Source organism: Crocodylus porosus, unplaced genomic scaffold, assembly GCF_001723895.1.
Source record: "Crocodylus porosus isolate Cpor-Errol unplaced genomic scaffold, CroPor_comp1, whole genome shotgun sequence".
In the NCBI taxonomy this organism is placed as follows: Eukaryota; Metazoa; Chordata; order Crocodylia; family Crocodylidae; genus Crocodylus; species Crocodylus porosus.
This window is the reverse complement of record NW_017728918.1, coordinates 37,389,137-37,403,626: the sequence shown is the minus strand read 5'-3', so window position 1 is coordinate 37,403,626 and position 14,490 is coordinate 37,389,137. Positions and strand designations below refer to the sequence as shown.

Below are 14,490 nucleotides of genomic sequence, written 5' to 3'. Positions count from 1 at the left end.
CCAGGCAGCCTGCCCTGCATGCCCCCACCCCAACTGCTCCTCTGAAAAACTGCACCCACCCAGCTGCTGCAAGAGAAGATACTGACCCTTAAAAGTTGAAGGAGTAGCTGGGAAGATTGCCAGAAAGAAGGTGCTACTGGCCCTGGCCAAAACTTGAGCCCCATTCCCTGTGTTGGGGAGGTGAGCAGGGGGTGTCAGCCAGCAAATAGTGTGAAGTTCTGCATCATGAGCCCCAGTTCCATCCTTCTCAACAGCCCCCCACCCCAATGCTTGCTGGCAGGAGCAGCCTCCAGCTTCCCCAGAAGAGCAGGAAGCTCAGTAGCTGGCTGGAATAGCTGGCTGGCATTCAGCCAACCAGCATTATGAGATATGAGATGCTTGGGGCACCAGAGAATTGCGGATGGGCTCCTGAGACCTCTTCTTGTAGTGCCTCCCACCACCAGACCTATGCCAACCCCCTGTTGGATAGCCTTCTCTCCACCCCGCCTTGCAGCCTATTCTGGCCTGCCCAGCCTCAAGCCAAAGGGGGTGGCTGCTCTGGGGGCCTGAGTAGGGGGGCCCACAGGGCCTGGGCCTCTCCCACCACCCATAATTTATTGAACCAAGTGAGTTTAGAGTCCTTAATTTTTTTTATCTCTTATTTCATTTCAATCAGACAAAAATGGTTTTTAAATAACTAGCTTTTACATAAAACCCCCATACCCCACCTCCTGCCATGCTGCTGTGCCTCCAGGCACACTGCTCTCCTCCCTGCTCTAGAGCAGGGACAGCCAGGCCAAACATCCCTCTACTCACCAGCCCTCTAATGGCAAGTCTGAGCAGTGTACATTTGATATTAGCTTCTCCACTACAACTTTAGAGGAAAAAGGAACCTGGAACTAACATGATCTGTGTCCGTCATGTAGTATTATATGGTATAATCTGCTTCTTACTCCATTTGTTTTTTCTTCTTTTACCCCCAGGTCCCGCCAAGCACTTAAAGGTAAGCTGATAAATAGTTTCATTTAGGCATGTGGTGAAAAGTCAGGTCTGTATTCGGTGCCTAAAAATGTTAAGCTATACATGCTTATTAATATTTTCAACGTATTCAGACATTAACTCTCACGATGCCTAGGCCATTTGGAAAATCCAATTAGACACCTGTCTATATATCTTTCCTCACTTACCTACATATATATAGCTAGCCATAAATTCTCATCTGGATTATGTTCTTAGATTCCAAATTCTCCAAGGAGGGGTACAGGCACTATATTTTCCTAAATGCTTTTTAACAGCAACTAGAACAATGGCACCAGATCTTAGGTGGGGTCTTAGAAATTACAACCGAAAAAAGAACAATAATTCAGAGCTATACAGAAAGACCTGCAGCTTCACTGCACGATGACTCGCAAGCTCTCTAACCCTCATAGAACAACTGTTCCTTTATCTGAATGTGGTATAGGCGGCCTTTAAAATGAGAACTGCAACAAATAGGCATTTTAATTCATGACAAAAGCTTTTGTGCATAAAGAATACTTGAAGAACTATTTATTGACCTGCAAAAGTAAAGCATCCAAAACTTTACAGATAACATATTTACATTGGCATAATTTATATTGGTTTTGCACACCATCTTAAATAATAGCAAGACCAGGATCAATTGATATGCAGTTATCTCAGGTTAACTGTGCAGAGTAACAGCAGCCATAGTCAATATAGCATATTACTGCAGGGTCCTGGGGAGCTAATGACAGCTTATTTGCCTTAAGCATAGAGTAGTCTGTGGACAGACAACACCTGTACTGATTCTTTCAAGGGACAAAATTCCCACAGTTGAATGATAGATAAACAATGGATTTACATTATCTGTCTGCTCCTTCATGTAACAGCCAGTTGCTCTGGTTTAAATGAATCATCTGCCCAGGCCTTCACACTAGTAAATTTTCCTGCAGTATATCTACTTGGTTAACATTGCATCTGGATTTGGAAACTATACTTAAAATTTTGCATTCATATGTGCTCCCCAAAGTCAAGAATAGCTCCTACTTTCATGTGCTGCTTTAGTACACCATTGATCCTACATAATCCCAGCAGAGCTTGAGTATTGACAGAGAATACAAAAGGAACTGTTCTCACCTGAAGCAAAAGAATGAATTGTGGGAAGCGCTGTATGGGTTTCATCATTAACCCATAGAGTGTGATTCGATCAGGGCTCGACTCCTGGCATTGCTGTAATGAGAAAGTTGCACCATTTCCTCATGTTAGTGGAGGTCTATCATTACCTTTTGGAAGATTAAAGTGTTTGCCAGAATTTCCTGTATCACTGATGTCCATCATAACAAGAACGGAGTGACCACCACCCAGTTTTATTTAGAAAAATTAGTTTGCCCCGTATGAGGAAAAAAAAATCTCACCATGAAAAAACTATGGCAAATTAACAAACTGAAAAGTGCCTCCCAAAACAACAAGGGAAATAGGATGAAACGGCAGCAATGTCACATTAACCTGAAATGGGAATACAACATATTTCTACTTTTAATTTAAGAATGCGCTTAACTTTAACCATGAAAGTTCCATGGGCTTCTTTCTGGGTTTTGAATTTAATCTTGTAAATCAGTAATTAGTTCATTATTTTCTACTAAGGTGGTTCTAGGTCTTGCCACATGATCTAGTAGTACATATCTATGTTCGATGCATCTGTACTTTAAAAAGCAGCCTGGGTACATTGTCATAATCTCAAGGCTACTTAAGCATAAGCGTCTTTAAGTAACAACAAAGGAGACCAATGGAAAGGAGAAAAACAGAGTTATTTAGTCAGTTATCTTTACATTCAGAAGGAAAATCTTAGAATTCTCTATATGGCTCTTATGACAGATAGCTCAAAAATGGAGATTTCATGGCTATTTCTTCCTTTTGAAAAAGGTTCCATTTTGCATTAAAAATTTCAAAATTTTGAAATATTTTGAACTGTTTATATTTAAACGTAACCAAGGAAGAAGCCACCAATACAAAGGCAAAACAAGGCAAAGAATGTTAACCAGCTCTAGTGCTCAGTTTTGAAACTGTGCATGAGCCCCAAAGCTCTGACCCTCAAGAACCGCATTTTGTTTGGTCAGAACTGAAGATTATAGCCCTCATATTGAAGGCCTCATGGAGGCAAAAATCCCCCTAATATCAGTGAGTACCAACAAAAAGCTGGTTATGACTCCTTAATTTGGAGTACCAACCCTGGAAAATGTTATCTGGGGTTTGTTTTTTTTTTGTGCTAAAATCTGAACGCCAACTTCATTAATTATATTCCAGGCAGTCTCATTTGGAGAAATCTTTCCCTAATTTACAACATGGGCAACCTCTATTAATCCCTCTGACCCACAATTTAAAGCTTCAATATACTGACCTTTAAAAAATCTAGAAAGGCAGGCTTAGTGGCACATGTTTTCTTGAGAATTCCCACTGCTGTACTGAAATTATTTACATATTCACTATAAGCATCTAGCACCATCGATTTAGAAAACTGAAACAGAGAAAAAGACAAACCTTAGTTGTTAAAAAAAATCCACCTGAAGACACCTTATATGGATTTTTGTCACCTAAGGATGTGGTCTTGTAAGAAGCAAAGTGCTCACAGGAAGGGCTTGATATCATTAACCCATGAAGACCTTATTAATGGGGTGAAAAACCACTGATGCAACATGCAGATGGCTCTTAAAGTGTGTTAAGTCCATCAGTTGGAAGCCATAACCATTGTGAATTTCAAATGGAAGAAATCTGTTGGTCCATTTGTTTCACAGACTTACCCTAATGGATACATGGGCTATAACAATGGCCAATGGCAGTGACAACCATGAAACCATAACAGACACCCAAACTAGTTGGAAGAGGGGTGGGAAAGTAGAGGAAGGGTGAGGAAGAGGGAGAGAGGGAGAGACAGACAGAGAGAAATAATCTTTTAAAGTTTTTCTCCCCATGTATCCATTAACATGGATTTACTTACTGAAGCAACAAAGACATCTCCAATCATTTCAACAGAATCCCAGTCAGACACCCGACTGGCCAGTGCTATCTGAAACATTGAATGGCACTGAAGAATTTCTTTGATTCGATAAAAGACCATTTTGAGTTTCCTTTCACTCAGTAACTTTGGTTCCATTTCTGATAGGGGCTTCTCATATTGCTGCAAAGTGAAAGCAGATTTATACAAACACATAAATTTAACATAAGTAGTAAAAGCTAGAATCCTACTAACACTTAAAAGAAAACATACTGGATATGATGCCTCTCCAAGGTACTCGCAATATAGTTAATGACTAATTTTTTTTTTTCTAAAACAGATTTGATTACTTTCCAAACTATAAAAGGCCAAGAGATATTCAGGTACCTCCAGAATTCTTTTGAGAGCATCCACATAATTCTTCTCACTGTCAACCACAGATCCCAAAATGTATCTTCTCACAACCTATTTAAAGATATAAAAAAAAATCTAAAACTTTAAGTAGCTAACTACCTCCCTCATTTCTAAGACTTACTTAATGATTTATTATAACTACTAGAGATCCTATAGACATTTGGTATTTGATACCTTTTCTTTCTGTTAACCCAGCCAAATCACCTAATTTACATAAAAATGTTAGTCCTTGTTCCCTTTATATTTACAAGGAAAATAGAGTTGAGATTCTTAGACACAATGAATGAATCACATTAAGTGTTAACCATAAAGTTATTAGGGTAATAACTCCTGTATTGAGATAAATTTGAACAAGAATACCTGAGTGAAACTATAATGATATACATTCTATAACCTTTCATACATTTAGGAAATGTACTGTCAATCTAAAAGTAATTACTTTTTAATAGTGTGTGCCTTATATAACCATTAAATAGATCTTTTATTTATTGATTGTCATATGTTATAAGTTTATATTTGGGTTCTATTTCAAATGTATGTATGGCAACCTTCTATTCTAAGCACAGGCAAGAACAGAAACCTTAATTTCTTGATATACGGACAGAAATTTGGAGTCAGATGCGATTTCACGTATTATGTTTGTAAGTGTGAACCTATTCTGCCTCTCAGGTCATTGAAGAAATTAATCAAAACAGTGGACAGACACAGTTCACTGCTTTTTGGAACTTTATCTTAATGATAACAACTATGAGGGACTCTGGCATGGTTAAACAGGACCACACTTAGGCACCTAAATCCTTAGGTGCCTTACAGGCAGAATAAGATTGTGCCCTAGAGCTAGAAACAGAATTTACACATTAACCAGTATAAATGATCCAAAACCAGTTCAAATCTGTAACGCAACAGAAGTTCAGCATACATAAACCACTTTCAAAATGGCCAAAATCAGTTTAAGATAAACCCGGACAGATGGAGTATCAGACTGAACTGATTTAGTTTAAATTGGTATATTCAACTTTTGTCTCAGATCCCCTCCAGATTCTAGTTAACGCCCATGATGCTTTGCACTTCCCCTGCAAGCCCCTCCTCACAGGGTGGAGAGGCGAGCCTTGGCCCAAAGGCTGCTTGCTGCAGCCAAGCCAGGAGGTATACTCCAACACCCCTCAGCTTCTGGCCTCAGCTACTGTACGCATGTGGCTGCACTGCCAAAATCAGAAGTGAATGCCTGTTCATTTGTTTATTGGTTCAATCTACACAGCTCAGACTAACCTGCAAAGATTGAATCAATCCAGCCTTGGGATTTTTGACTCAATGTACTTAGCTTAGGTGTCCTATTCTCAACATCAGCCTCCAAGTGTCATATTTTACTCTTTAATATTTTAGGAACATACTAAGACTAATTTAAATCAATAAAAGCTCCTGATGGGGTCTTGAAAGTAAAAATGTTTACAAAAGTTTACCAGTGAAAAAGTATTGAAATAGGTCAATGTTCTGTTCCAGGTATCTTGAAAGTATTAGTTTACAAGAAGAAGAAAAAAAATCTTATTTATTCACGTACAATTTGATGGAATTATGAGTTTTATGAGATATTACTTTCATTTAACCTTCTTCCAGAGCATATTGTAATTTCTATGTTTTGTAGCTTTTACCTTATGATATTACATATAATAAAAGACACAATACTGCTTGCATATCATTCTTTGTGTTATGCACAAGTCTACTTTATTTGTGTAATGCACAAATCTATTCTACTAACATTTTTGTTACAACAGCAAGATGGGAGAAGTCTTTTATCCCTTAAAATACTGTAACAGAAGACTGTGATTACTGAACTAAAACTACTTGAAACTAAGTAATTCCATCATCCTGCATTTCCAGACTCACAGAAGGATGTTGTACATAAAATAGATATAATCAAGCAGGAATGAGTTTTAAACAGTATCTATTATGCCACCTAGTGGCAGACAGTTGCATATTCACAAAGAGAAGTGTGGTATAACAGTAGCATTGGAGTGATGTTGTAGTTGTGATGGTTTAGGAACTACATGAGAGGCAAGGATTTTGTTGAGGTGTTATCTTTTATTGGACTAACTGAATGGCTGGCATAAAGCTTGAGAAACTTTCAATGCAAGGCATTCTTCATGGAGTCTGAGGAGGGAAGCAAGCACAATTCAGCTCTACCCAGCATGGGTAGAGCTGAAATATTGGAAGAAATTCCCAGCAGTAGCAGACAGACAATTAGGAGAAGAAAAGAAACTTGATTACTGGGAGATCAAGACCTATCAAAAGGGAGGAGGGTGACTATTACCTGTAGTATGTAGGAAGATGTTCAGAAATTGGGTAGGTTACAGCATGCTCTAAAATCTATACAGGTGTTCAGGCCTTGGTTACTAGTATCCAGCCAATTTGTGAAGCACACAGTTGGTCCAATAAAATACATAATTCAAAATAATCCTTGCCCCTTGCATATGGTATCACTAGCACATGCTTAGAATATTACCAAGAGCCTATAGATACATTGCTTCATTTTTTATTCACAAAGACATGCCATGATACAAATATGCATGTTAATCACAAGCATATGGATTTTTATGCTTGATACATAATGAATATAATAACCTACGCAAAAGAATAAAATGGGCAAAAGAATGATACAAGCATTACTTCCCCTCACTAATGACATTTCCAGTGTTTTATTCCAGACTATTCCTTTTTTAAGTTATGAAACCCTTCCATTTACATCTGGACCATATAAATTTCTTCTTGATATCCACATAATCAAAACTCTCAATGCACTAATATTATCCTTGTTTCCCTTGTCACAAGGGGTGGGGGGGGGGAGGCTTCCTTTGAATTGGAGGCCACATTTCCCCTTATATTTATCCACCAGCAGATGGTCCCCAGAAAATTTTAATACTCCTTTTTCCAGAGAAAGGGCTCCCACTGTACAAGGATTAGTTTCTTGGTAGTTTCTTATCTCTTCTGGCAGTGTGTAACTGCCAGCTTTCACCTGCCTGCTTCTATATTCCTCAGGTCACTCATCAAATTTCCTCTGCCAAATCAAGCCGAACTGAGCATGAATTTCCTCAGCCAGCTCAGTGTGGGCTATGTACTTTGAACCAGCAACAGCCAGTTGGTCTCAGCAAGCAGTTGTGCACTGTCTGCTAATAAACTTGGTGGCTCTTTTCAGGACTAGAACCAGACCCCAAGCTTACAGAGATGTGAATATAGAAATCATCTTTGCCACTTTTCTTCTACAGAGTAAAAACCTTTCTGTACAAGCACTGAAAAGGTGAGATCATGTAATACTGACATCCAAATACACCAAAATGAACTTAAATTCTACTTTTTAGTATACACAGATATCTTTCTCTTGATATGACATAGACACCAATTATAATTTACAACAAATAAAGACCATTCCATTGGATTTGGATATCTAAAAAGACAGAAACATTTTTATAAAGCAGGAAGAATTTGGGTTGATGATGCAGGCCTACTGGGTTTCTTAAAGTGAAACCGTATGATATTGGACAGGTATTTATAATGTGTATTGGTGTCAAAGGGTCCTGATTAAGATACAGAGCCCTATTATATTAAACACTCTGTCAACAAGTAGAAAACACAGCCTTAGACCACCAGCTGGTGACTTTCTTGACTTCCTAGGAATTAAGCTTAACTTTGAACAAGTTATTCCAGTTAGCCCTGACTTCAGTTAGCTCTAACTTCAAGTGCTGGGTGTTCAATCTTTCATGGTGCTGACCAACTCAGGAATGGACTACAATAGGAATTAAGAGTGTTTTGCACCTCCAAAAGTAGCTCATTTTCTTGCAACAAAGAGGCTTCCAAAACTATTCATTTCATAGAGTGTATTTTCATAGATAGTAAAGCATACTTCTAACTAGTCTGTTCATTTACAAGGCTTTGTTTAACTGTTTTTCATAGCACACAACAGCCAGAGCATTTCAGCCAGAAATAGCAATATCTTCTCTTCCACAGTGCTGCACATAGTTATTATATTTTTCCAAAACAGGAGAAATGTCAATGGTGCAGCCAATACTCTAAACTTAAAATGGAGAAACAGGAGCGCTGGTAATATCTCTTCATCCAACAGTAATGTTTTGCATACCTCTAATCCCCTCCTCCCCCCACCCCTTGCCCCAGCGCTACTCTTACGACACACACGTGCATCTCATTCAAAGCTATTCATTTTCATTTAACTTTAATTTTTAATATTTCCCATATTTTCTCACATACCACACACTCCTGAATAAAGTGCAGACCTTGCTTTTGGAACACAGAATGACAGAAAAAAATATATTTCCTTGAAAATATTAGTAAGTATGTTATTTCCGGGGGAAAAACCAAGCATCTGCAGTAGGAGGGAACAAAAGTCTGTTGTGACTTTTTTAACCCCCTTGCTATGGGATGCAGTGCTTATCTGCCTCAAGAACTGGGGCCAAACACTTCAGGTCCAGCAAGATCAGGCTCCCTAGCTAACACTACTGGCTGAGCTGAATTGCCCAGCCCTATTACTTGAGCTAGGTGGTCCCTCAGCTAACTTGGCAAGCACCACTGGCTGCCTACTCAGCATAGAGAAGCTGGACAGTTTAGCTCCTGCAAGATGGAGGCTTTCACTCCCTAACATTTCCTTCTTAAAGCCATGAATCCCTATTCCAGGTATTAATTTATGGAATATTTGTGTGTGCTATATGTGAGTTAATATGGTAACTCCAATTCTTAATTTGGAAAAAGAACGTTTAAACAACAGAATTTTTTTTGCATCTCTGGCCAATAACTGACCTGGTAGAACTGTGCATGTTCCTCAATTTCCATGGAGTTATATACATATATATCTATCCTAATTCATCTTAAATTTCAACCCATATCCAAAAGAAATAAACTGAATACTATTAGTACTTAAGTGAAGGGGAGAAGAAACAAACACAAGTCCAGATTTCTGAACCCGCATACCTGTTGCTGTGATAATCCTTCAGGCATAGGAGTCATAATTGCTTCTGTATGCATACAATCTACATCAATGAATAAATGTAATTCATCTTCTTCCAGACAGGGTAATCTATGATCTATAAATAATTAAAGTGTCAGTTTATATATAAGTTTATATATAAGTATATAAATATATATCATTTGAACTCTCAGGAACCCATGATTCTATGTTAAGGGAAGGTGCCAGTAATGTACAAATGCAGCTCCATCAGTGACAATACCAGGGTTCCTGGTGGTGTTACCTCCTCCACATGTGCAGGTATATAGGCCCAATGGAATCTTATGTGCTATTCATAAATCAGATCCCATTGTGCCTTAATGCCAGTGCACTCCCCCTGCACCAGCAAGCAGCAAGCTGTCATAGCTTGGAGCCGCCTGATGCCATGCACCCCCATGACTCAGAGTGGGGTGATCACAGCCACGCCCTGTGGCTGCCAAGACTCAGCTGGGTTCAGGCACTGGGAGGCATGCTGTGGCAATCCTGCATCTGCAGTGGGATGCTGAGTCCCAGCAGCTGTGGGGTGCTGCCAGGACCCACAGAGCAGGCTTACGTCCCCAGCAACTGCAAGACTTGCAGTCCCAGCTGGGCATGGTGCACCCCTGCTACACATGCTAATTAAAGCTTGATCGCAACCAGCTATAAAGTTAGTACACATTTTAGAGGCCTACCTTTATAGCTTGTTGGGAGTTTTTTTATGGTTTGATAGTGATTTTGCATGTGTAGCTTGTCTGAAGGTAACTGTGCAATTAACTAGGTAATTGTGTGATACCTGTAACATGTAGAGGGCGCCATGGAGGCATGTTAATGGTATAGTAAGTGTGAGAGAATTCTGGAGAACAAAACGTACAAATAGTATGTCTACTTCTCATAGCCCAGAATAGAAGCATATAACATCTGGAAACAGAGCAGGTCTGGCTCAAAAGGATTCAGTTATGCAACAAACTTCCAATTCCAATTTAGTGAATCTACCATCTGAACCTTTTAAAAAATGCTTTAAAATCTCCCTCTTTAGAAAAATACTTTCTACCACAGTTCCAGGAAATAAATAAACCTAAGTAAATCAACTAACCAAAACAAAATTCTAGCAATTTTTTCCCTGCTCTTAAAATGGAAGAAGGCTGAAACTCCCTATATGCTTTACTATTACTACTGATTTTATGTAAGAAGCACTTAGATGATACAGTGATAGGTGGCAGTATACAGACAGGTATTAGTAAAGCAATGGTACATAAAGCAAAGTAAAAGCAAGTAGGTCTTAAAGTACTTTAATGAGATCTATGTAAACACTTAAGGAATCTGAAAAACCAGTCAATTCTTTACCAGGTCCCTGCTGACTAGGTAGCAGACTGAGGCCTCAAACAGTCCACACATGGCTAGGGCTAACACAGCCCTAAGAGATCTAAGTACAATGTATCCAAGATATCCTGATGAAGGCCAAATAGCAAATCTTTCTTTCCAATAAATATGGATGCAGAGCAAAGTTTTACTTTTATAAGCAAGGAAGCTCGTGCATGTCCTCTGCCATTGTGATAGTACTGAAATGCCAATGTTCAGGAATGATTTAGTGTCCACACATGGACACTATCATGTCTACATCAGTCTTTCCTTCCTTGCAACTGTAACAATTCTTTTCTGACACCTTGAGTGATGTGACAGACTAGCTCCCAGAACTTACTTTGGATAAGGATAAACTTGAATTCATGAAGATATTCCCATTCCAAAATATATCTTGATGGTCTGCTGCTGAATAGGGTGGATGAGAGGGGCATGAGCCCTTGGCACTGCCTGAAGGTAGTTGCTACACTCTCATATCACTCATACCCAAACCCTGCACCTTTCCTCCACAGACTGCATCTCCAGCTCAGTGCTTTTTTTAGTGTTGAAAAATCAGTGTTCAAATGACTGCTCAACATGCTCTCAAATGGCACAAAAGAGACATTCCCCTCTCCACCCTTGCAGAATCATAGAAAATTCAGGTTGGAAGGGATCTCAGGTTATCTAGTCCAGCCCCCTACTCAGAGCAGGACCAGCTCCAAGTAGATCACCCCAGCCAGGACTTTGTCTAGCCAGGTCTTAGAAACCTCCAAGGGTGGAGATTCCACAACCTCTCTGGGAAACCTGTTCCATTGTTTTACTACCCTCCTAGTGAGAAAATTTTTCCTAATATCTAACCTAAATTTCCCTTGCTGAAAGATCATTGCTCCTTGTTATCTACTATTACTGAAAACAATCTGCTCCATCCTCTTTGGAACCACATTTCAGATAATTGAAGGCTGCTATTAAATCCCATCTCAGTCTTCTCTTCTCCAGACTAAATAAACCCAGGTTCCCTCAGCCTTTTCTCAGAAGTCATGTGTCCCCACCCCTTAACCATTTCTGTTGCCCTCTGCTGGACTCTCCATTTGTCTACATCCTTTCTGTAGTGGGGGGCCCATAACTGAACACAGTACTCTAGATGTGGCCTCACTAGTGCTGAAAAGAAGGGAAAAATATAATTTCCCTTGATCTGATGGCAACACCCCTACCGATACAGCGCGATATATTGTTAGTCTTCTTCACAACAAGGGCTGTTTGCTCACATTCAGCTTATTGTCCACTGTAACCTCCAGGTCCTTTTTTGCAGAACTGCTGCTTAGCCAGTCAGCCCCCAGTGTGTACTGGTAAATAGGGTTGTTCCATCCTAAGTGCAGGACTCTGCATTTCTCTTTATTGAACCTCATGAGATTTTTTTTGGTCCAATCCTTCAATTTGTCAAGTTCACTCTGAATCCCAGCCCTACCCTCCAGCACGTCTACTACTCCCCCCAGCTTGGTGTCATCTACAAACTTGCTGAGGGTGCACTCCATCTTCCAGGTTACTGGTGAAAATACTGAGTAAAACCAGCCCCACAATTGACCCATGGGGCACTCTACTTGATCCTGGCTGACAACTAGATATGAAACCATTAACTACTACCCTCTGAGCCTGATGATCCAGCTAGTTTTCCATCTGTGTTAAAGTCTATTCATTCAACCTGTACTTCCTTAGCTTGCTCAGGAGAATGTTGTGGTAGGCTGTATCAAAAGCCTTGCTAAAGTAAAGAATTAATCTGCAGTCCTAGTACTGGTTTGTTACATCTTGGATGGTGGTGGTACTGCAAGGCTTCAGTGTTTCTCATCATCCAATATAATGAAAGTCAGCTTTCATCAAATTATCAAACAATGAGGTGAGACACAGTTTACTTTTGTGTTTGAAACAAAAAATGTCAAGGGCTATTGCTGATTATTTCAGAGTCCTCAGTGACGGCAGTTGCACAGAGAATGTAAGGCATAACAGCTAGTTTAAGGTGTAGACTTATTCAGTTTCTTTAGCAGCTGACTGATATTCTGGAGTTTCTAGAGGGATGGAAGTGGGAAAACAGCCCTTTACCATAATTCCCATGTTACCATTGGCCCTACAGTATATGAACACTGAGGTGTCACTGCTCCATGTAAAAAAAAAAAAAAAAAAAAAAAAAAAAAATCTGAAGTGGCTATGGAAGTTAACATAGTAATTCCAAAAGCCTATCTCAGTATTCCAGGATTTCCTAGGTCCTCATGGTTACATCCAAAATCTTAAAACAACCATAGATCTGCCAGACCCCAAACTGTCAGGTATGCTTTCAACACAAATCTGATTTCATATACCCACAACCCTACTGGTAATCAGCAACAGGCTAAGACACCTGATACAACCTGGTGTTTTGCAGAGTGCCTTACATGATTTCTTGAATTGTTTTACTAATATGACATGTAGTCTCTACGTAAAGGTAATATCAAGCTCTATCTTGCCTTATTGCCCTTGTGGTATCCAATATAAAATGTATTTCTTATATGTTACAATAGGGCCAGAACTACACAATATAATAATGACTTTCACACATTAAACAATGAGTTTCTTGGCACTGAGATGCCTGAAAAACAATAAGTGGCTTAGAATTAGCTTTTGACTTGAGTTGTTTATTGTATCCCTTAAAATTACACTTTAAAAGAAGTTTGAAATCTGGTTAGTCAAACTATTGGTGGGAGGGAAGACACAATATTGGATTAATGAATTTCCATATCTGACAGCATGCACATGTCCTCCTGGTCTCTCTTTTTTTTTTTTTTTTAAACCAGGAAAATCTTGTAGTCTGGAAAATGTACACTTCTGCAGAGAAGGAAGTTACTGGCATAACATGAGCTCCCCCCTTGTAATCCAATAAGTGACTACGTGAATAGCCAAAGAGGTAGCTGTACTTAAGTATGTTTCGAGAGCATAGATTTGTCTTTAGTGCTTCCACGTACAGGAGTCCCTTAGGCTGAGTAAAGAAGCTGACAAGAGAAACTGCAGAAAGCTCTGACAATAAGGTCAGAGGGAGAAATTGCTTTTGAACCTGCGGAAGCTGGCTAAGGACTGCATCTTCAGATTTAAGGTCTACAGGTTACTCTCCTGGTATTTTCTTTTGTTTGTTTATTCTGATTTCTTATTCTTGCTTTTGTTTTTTTTTTATACTATATCCTTTTAAAAAATCTTTTTTACAAACAACTTATTGTCTGCAATGCTTAAGATGCAAGAGTATTTGACCATACAGGCTTGCCCATTCTATGGAATGGGCAAGGTGGGGAAGCACCCTGGGACTGTCTGTCAAAGGTGCATCCCAACTACATCCAGAGCTAGAGCACATCACACAGTCACCTAACAATCAGCTTTTAAAGAGAATGTATTTTATCAACTTCAATAAAATACATTCAGTACACACCTTGAGAAATAAAGGATTTGGTCCTAATGAATGAACGACCCTTCTTCACAGCTGCTTTAGTCTTTTCAAGTCCATCTTTGGTACCTTCTCTAGCAGCCCTCATGAGTTTTTGCATCTGCAAGATAGCAAAAAATACATTCTACACATTCAGTGAATAATAAGAGTAAAACAGAACATACTGTAGCAGAATGCTGCTTTAAAAATATAAATCTTTAAAGAACATTGTCAAGTAATTCAGGTCTGAATATGGCCATCGTCCTAGAGAACACAGTAGTAATCTAGTATCTAGTAACAGAGGTTGGACCTTAAATATTATCTCTTTTCCTCTGACTTTTT

At 39.3% G+C, this 14,490-nt stretch overlaps 1 protein-coding gene across 6 annotated transcripts in view; it reads right to left on the bottom strand.

The window, feature by feature from the left end:
- The window catches only part of ARHGEF10 (Rho guanine nucleotide exchange factor 10), a 210,684-nt gene that overhangs the window by 125,528 nt on the left and 70,666 nt on the right, over nucleotides 1–14,490 (bottom strand). For 3 of the 6 annotated variants that reach the window (XM_019537490.1, XM_019537492.1, XM_019537491.1), the window contains exons 10-15: nucleotides 14,155–14,293; nucleotides 9,359–9,471; nucleotides 4,358–4,435; nucleotides 3,974–4,153; nucleotides 3,377–3,493; nucleotides 2,116–2,208 (exon numbers count right to left, since the gene is read on the bottom strand). In XM_019537490.1, the coding sequence (XP_019393035.1) occupies nucleotides 2,116–2,208; nucleotides 3,377–3,493; nucleotides 3,974–4,153; nucleotides 4,358–4,435; nucleotides 9,359–9,471; nucleotides 14,155–14,293 (720 nt within the window). The remainder of the gene's footprint in view (nucleotides 1–2,115; nucleotides 2,209–3,376; nucleotides 3,494–3,973; nucleotides 4,154–4,357; nucleotides 4,436–9,358; nucleotides 9,472–14,154; nucleotides 14,294–14,490) is intronic. The other 3 variants (XM_019537493.1, XM_019537495.1, XM_019537494.1) reach the window with 2 other exon arrangements.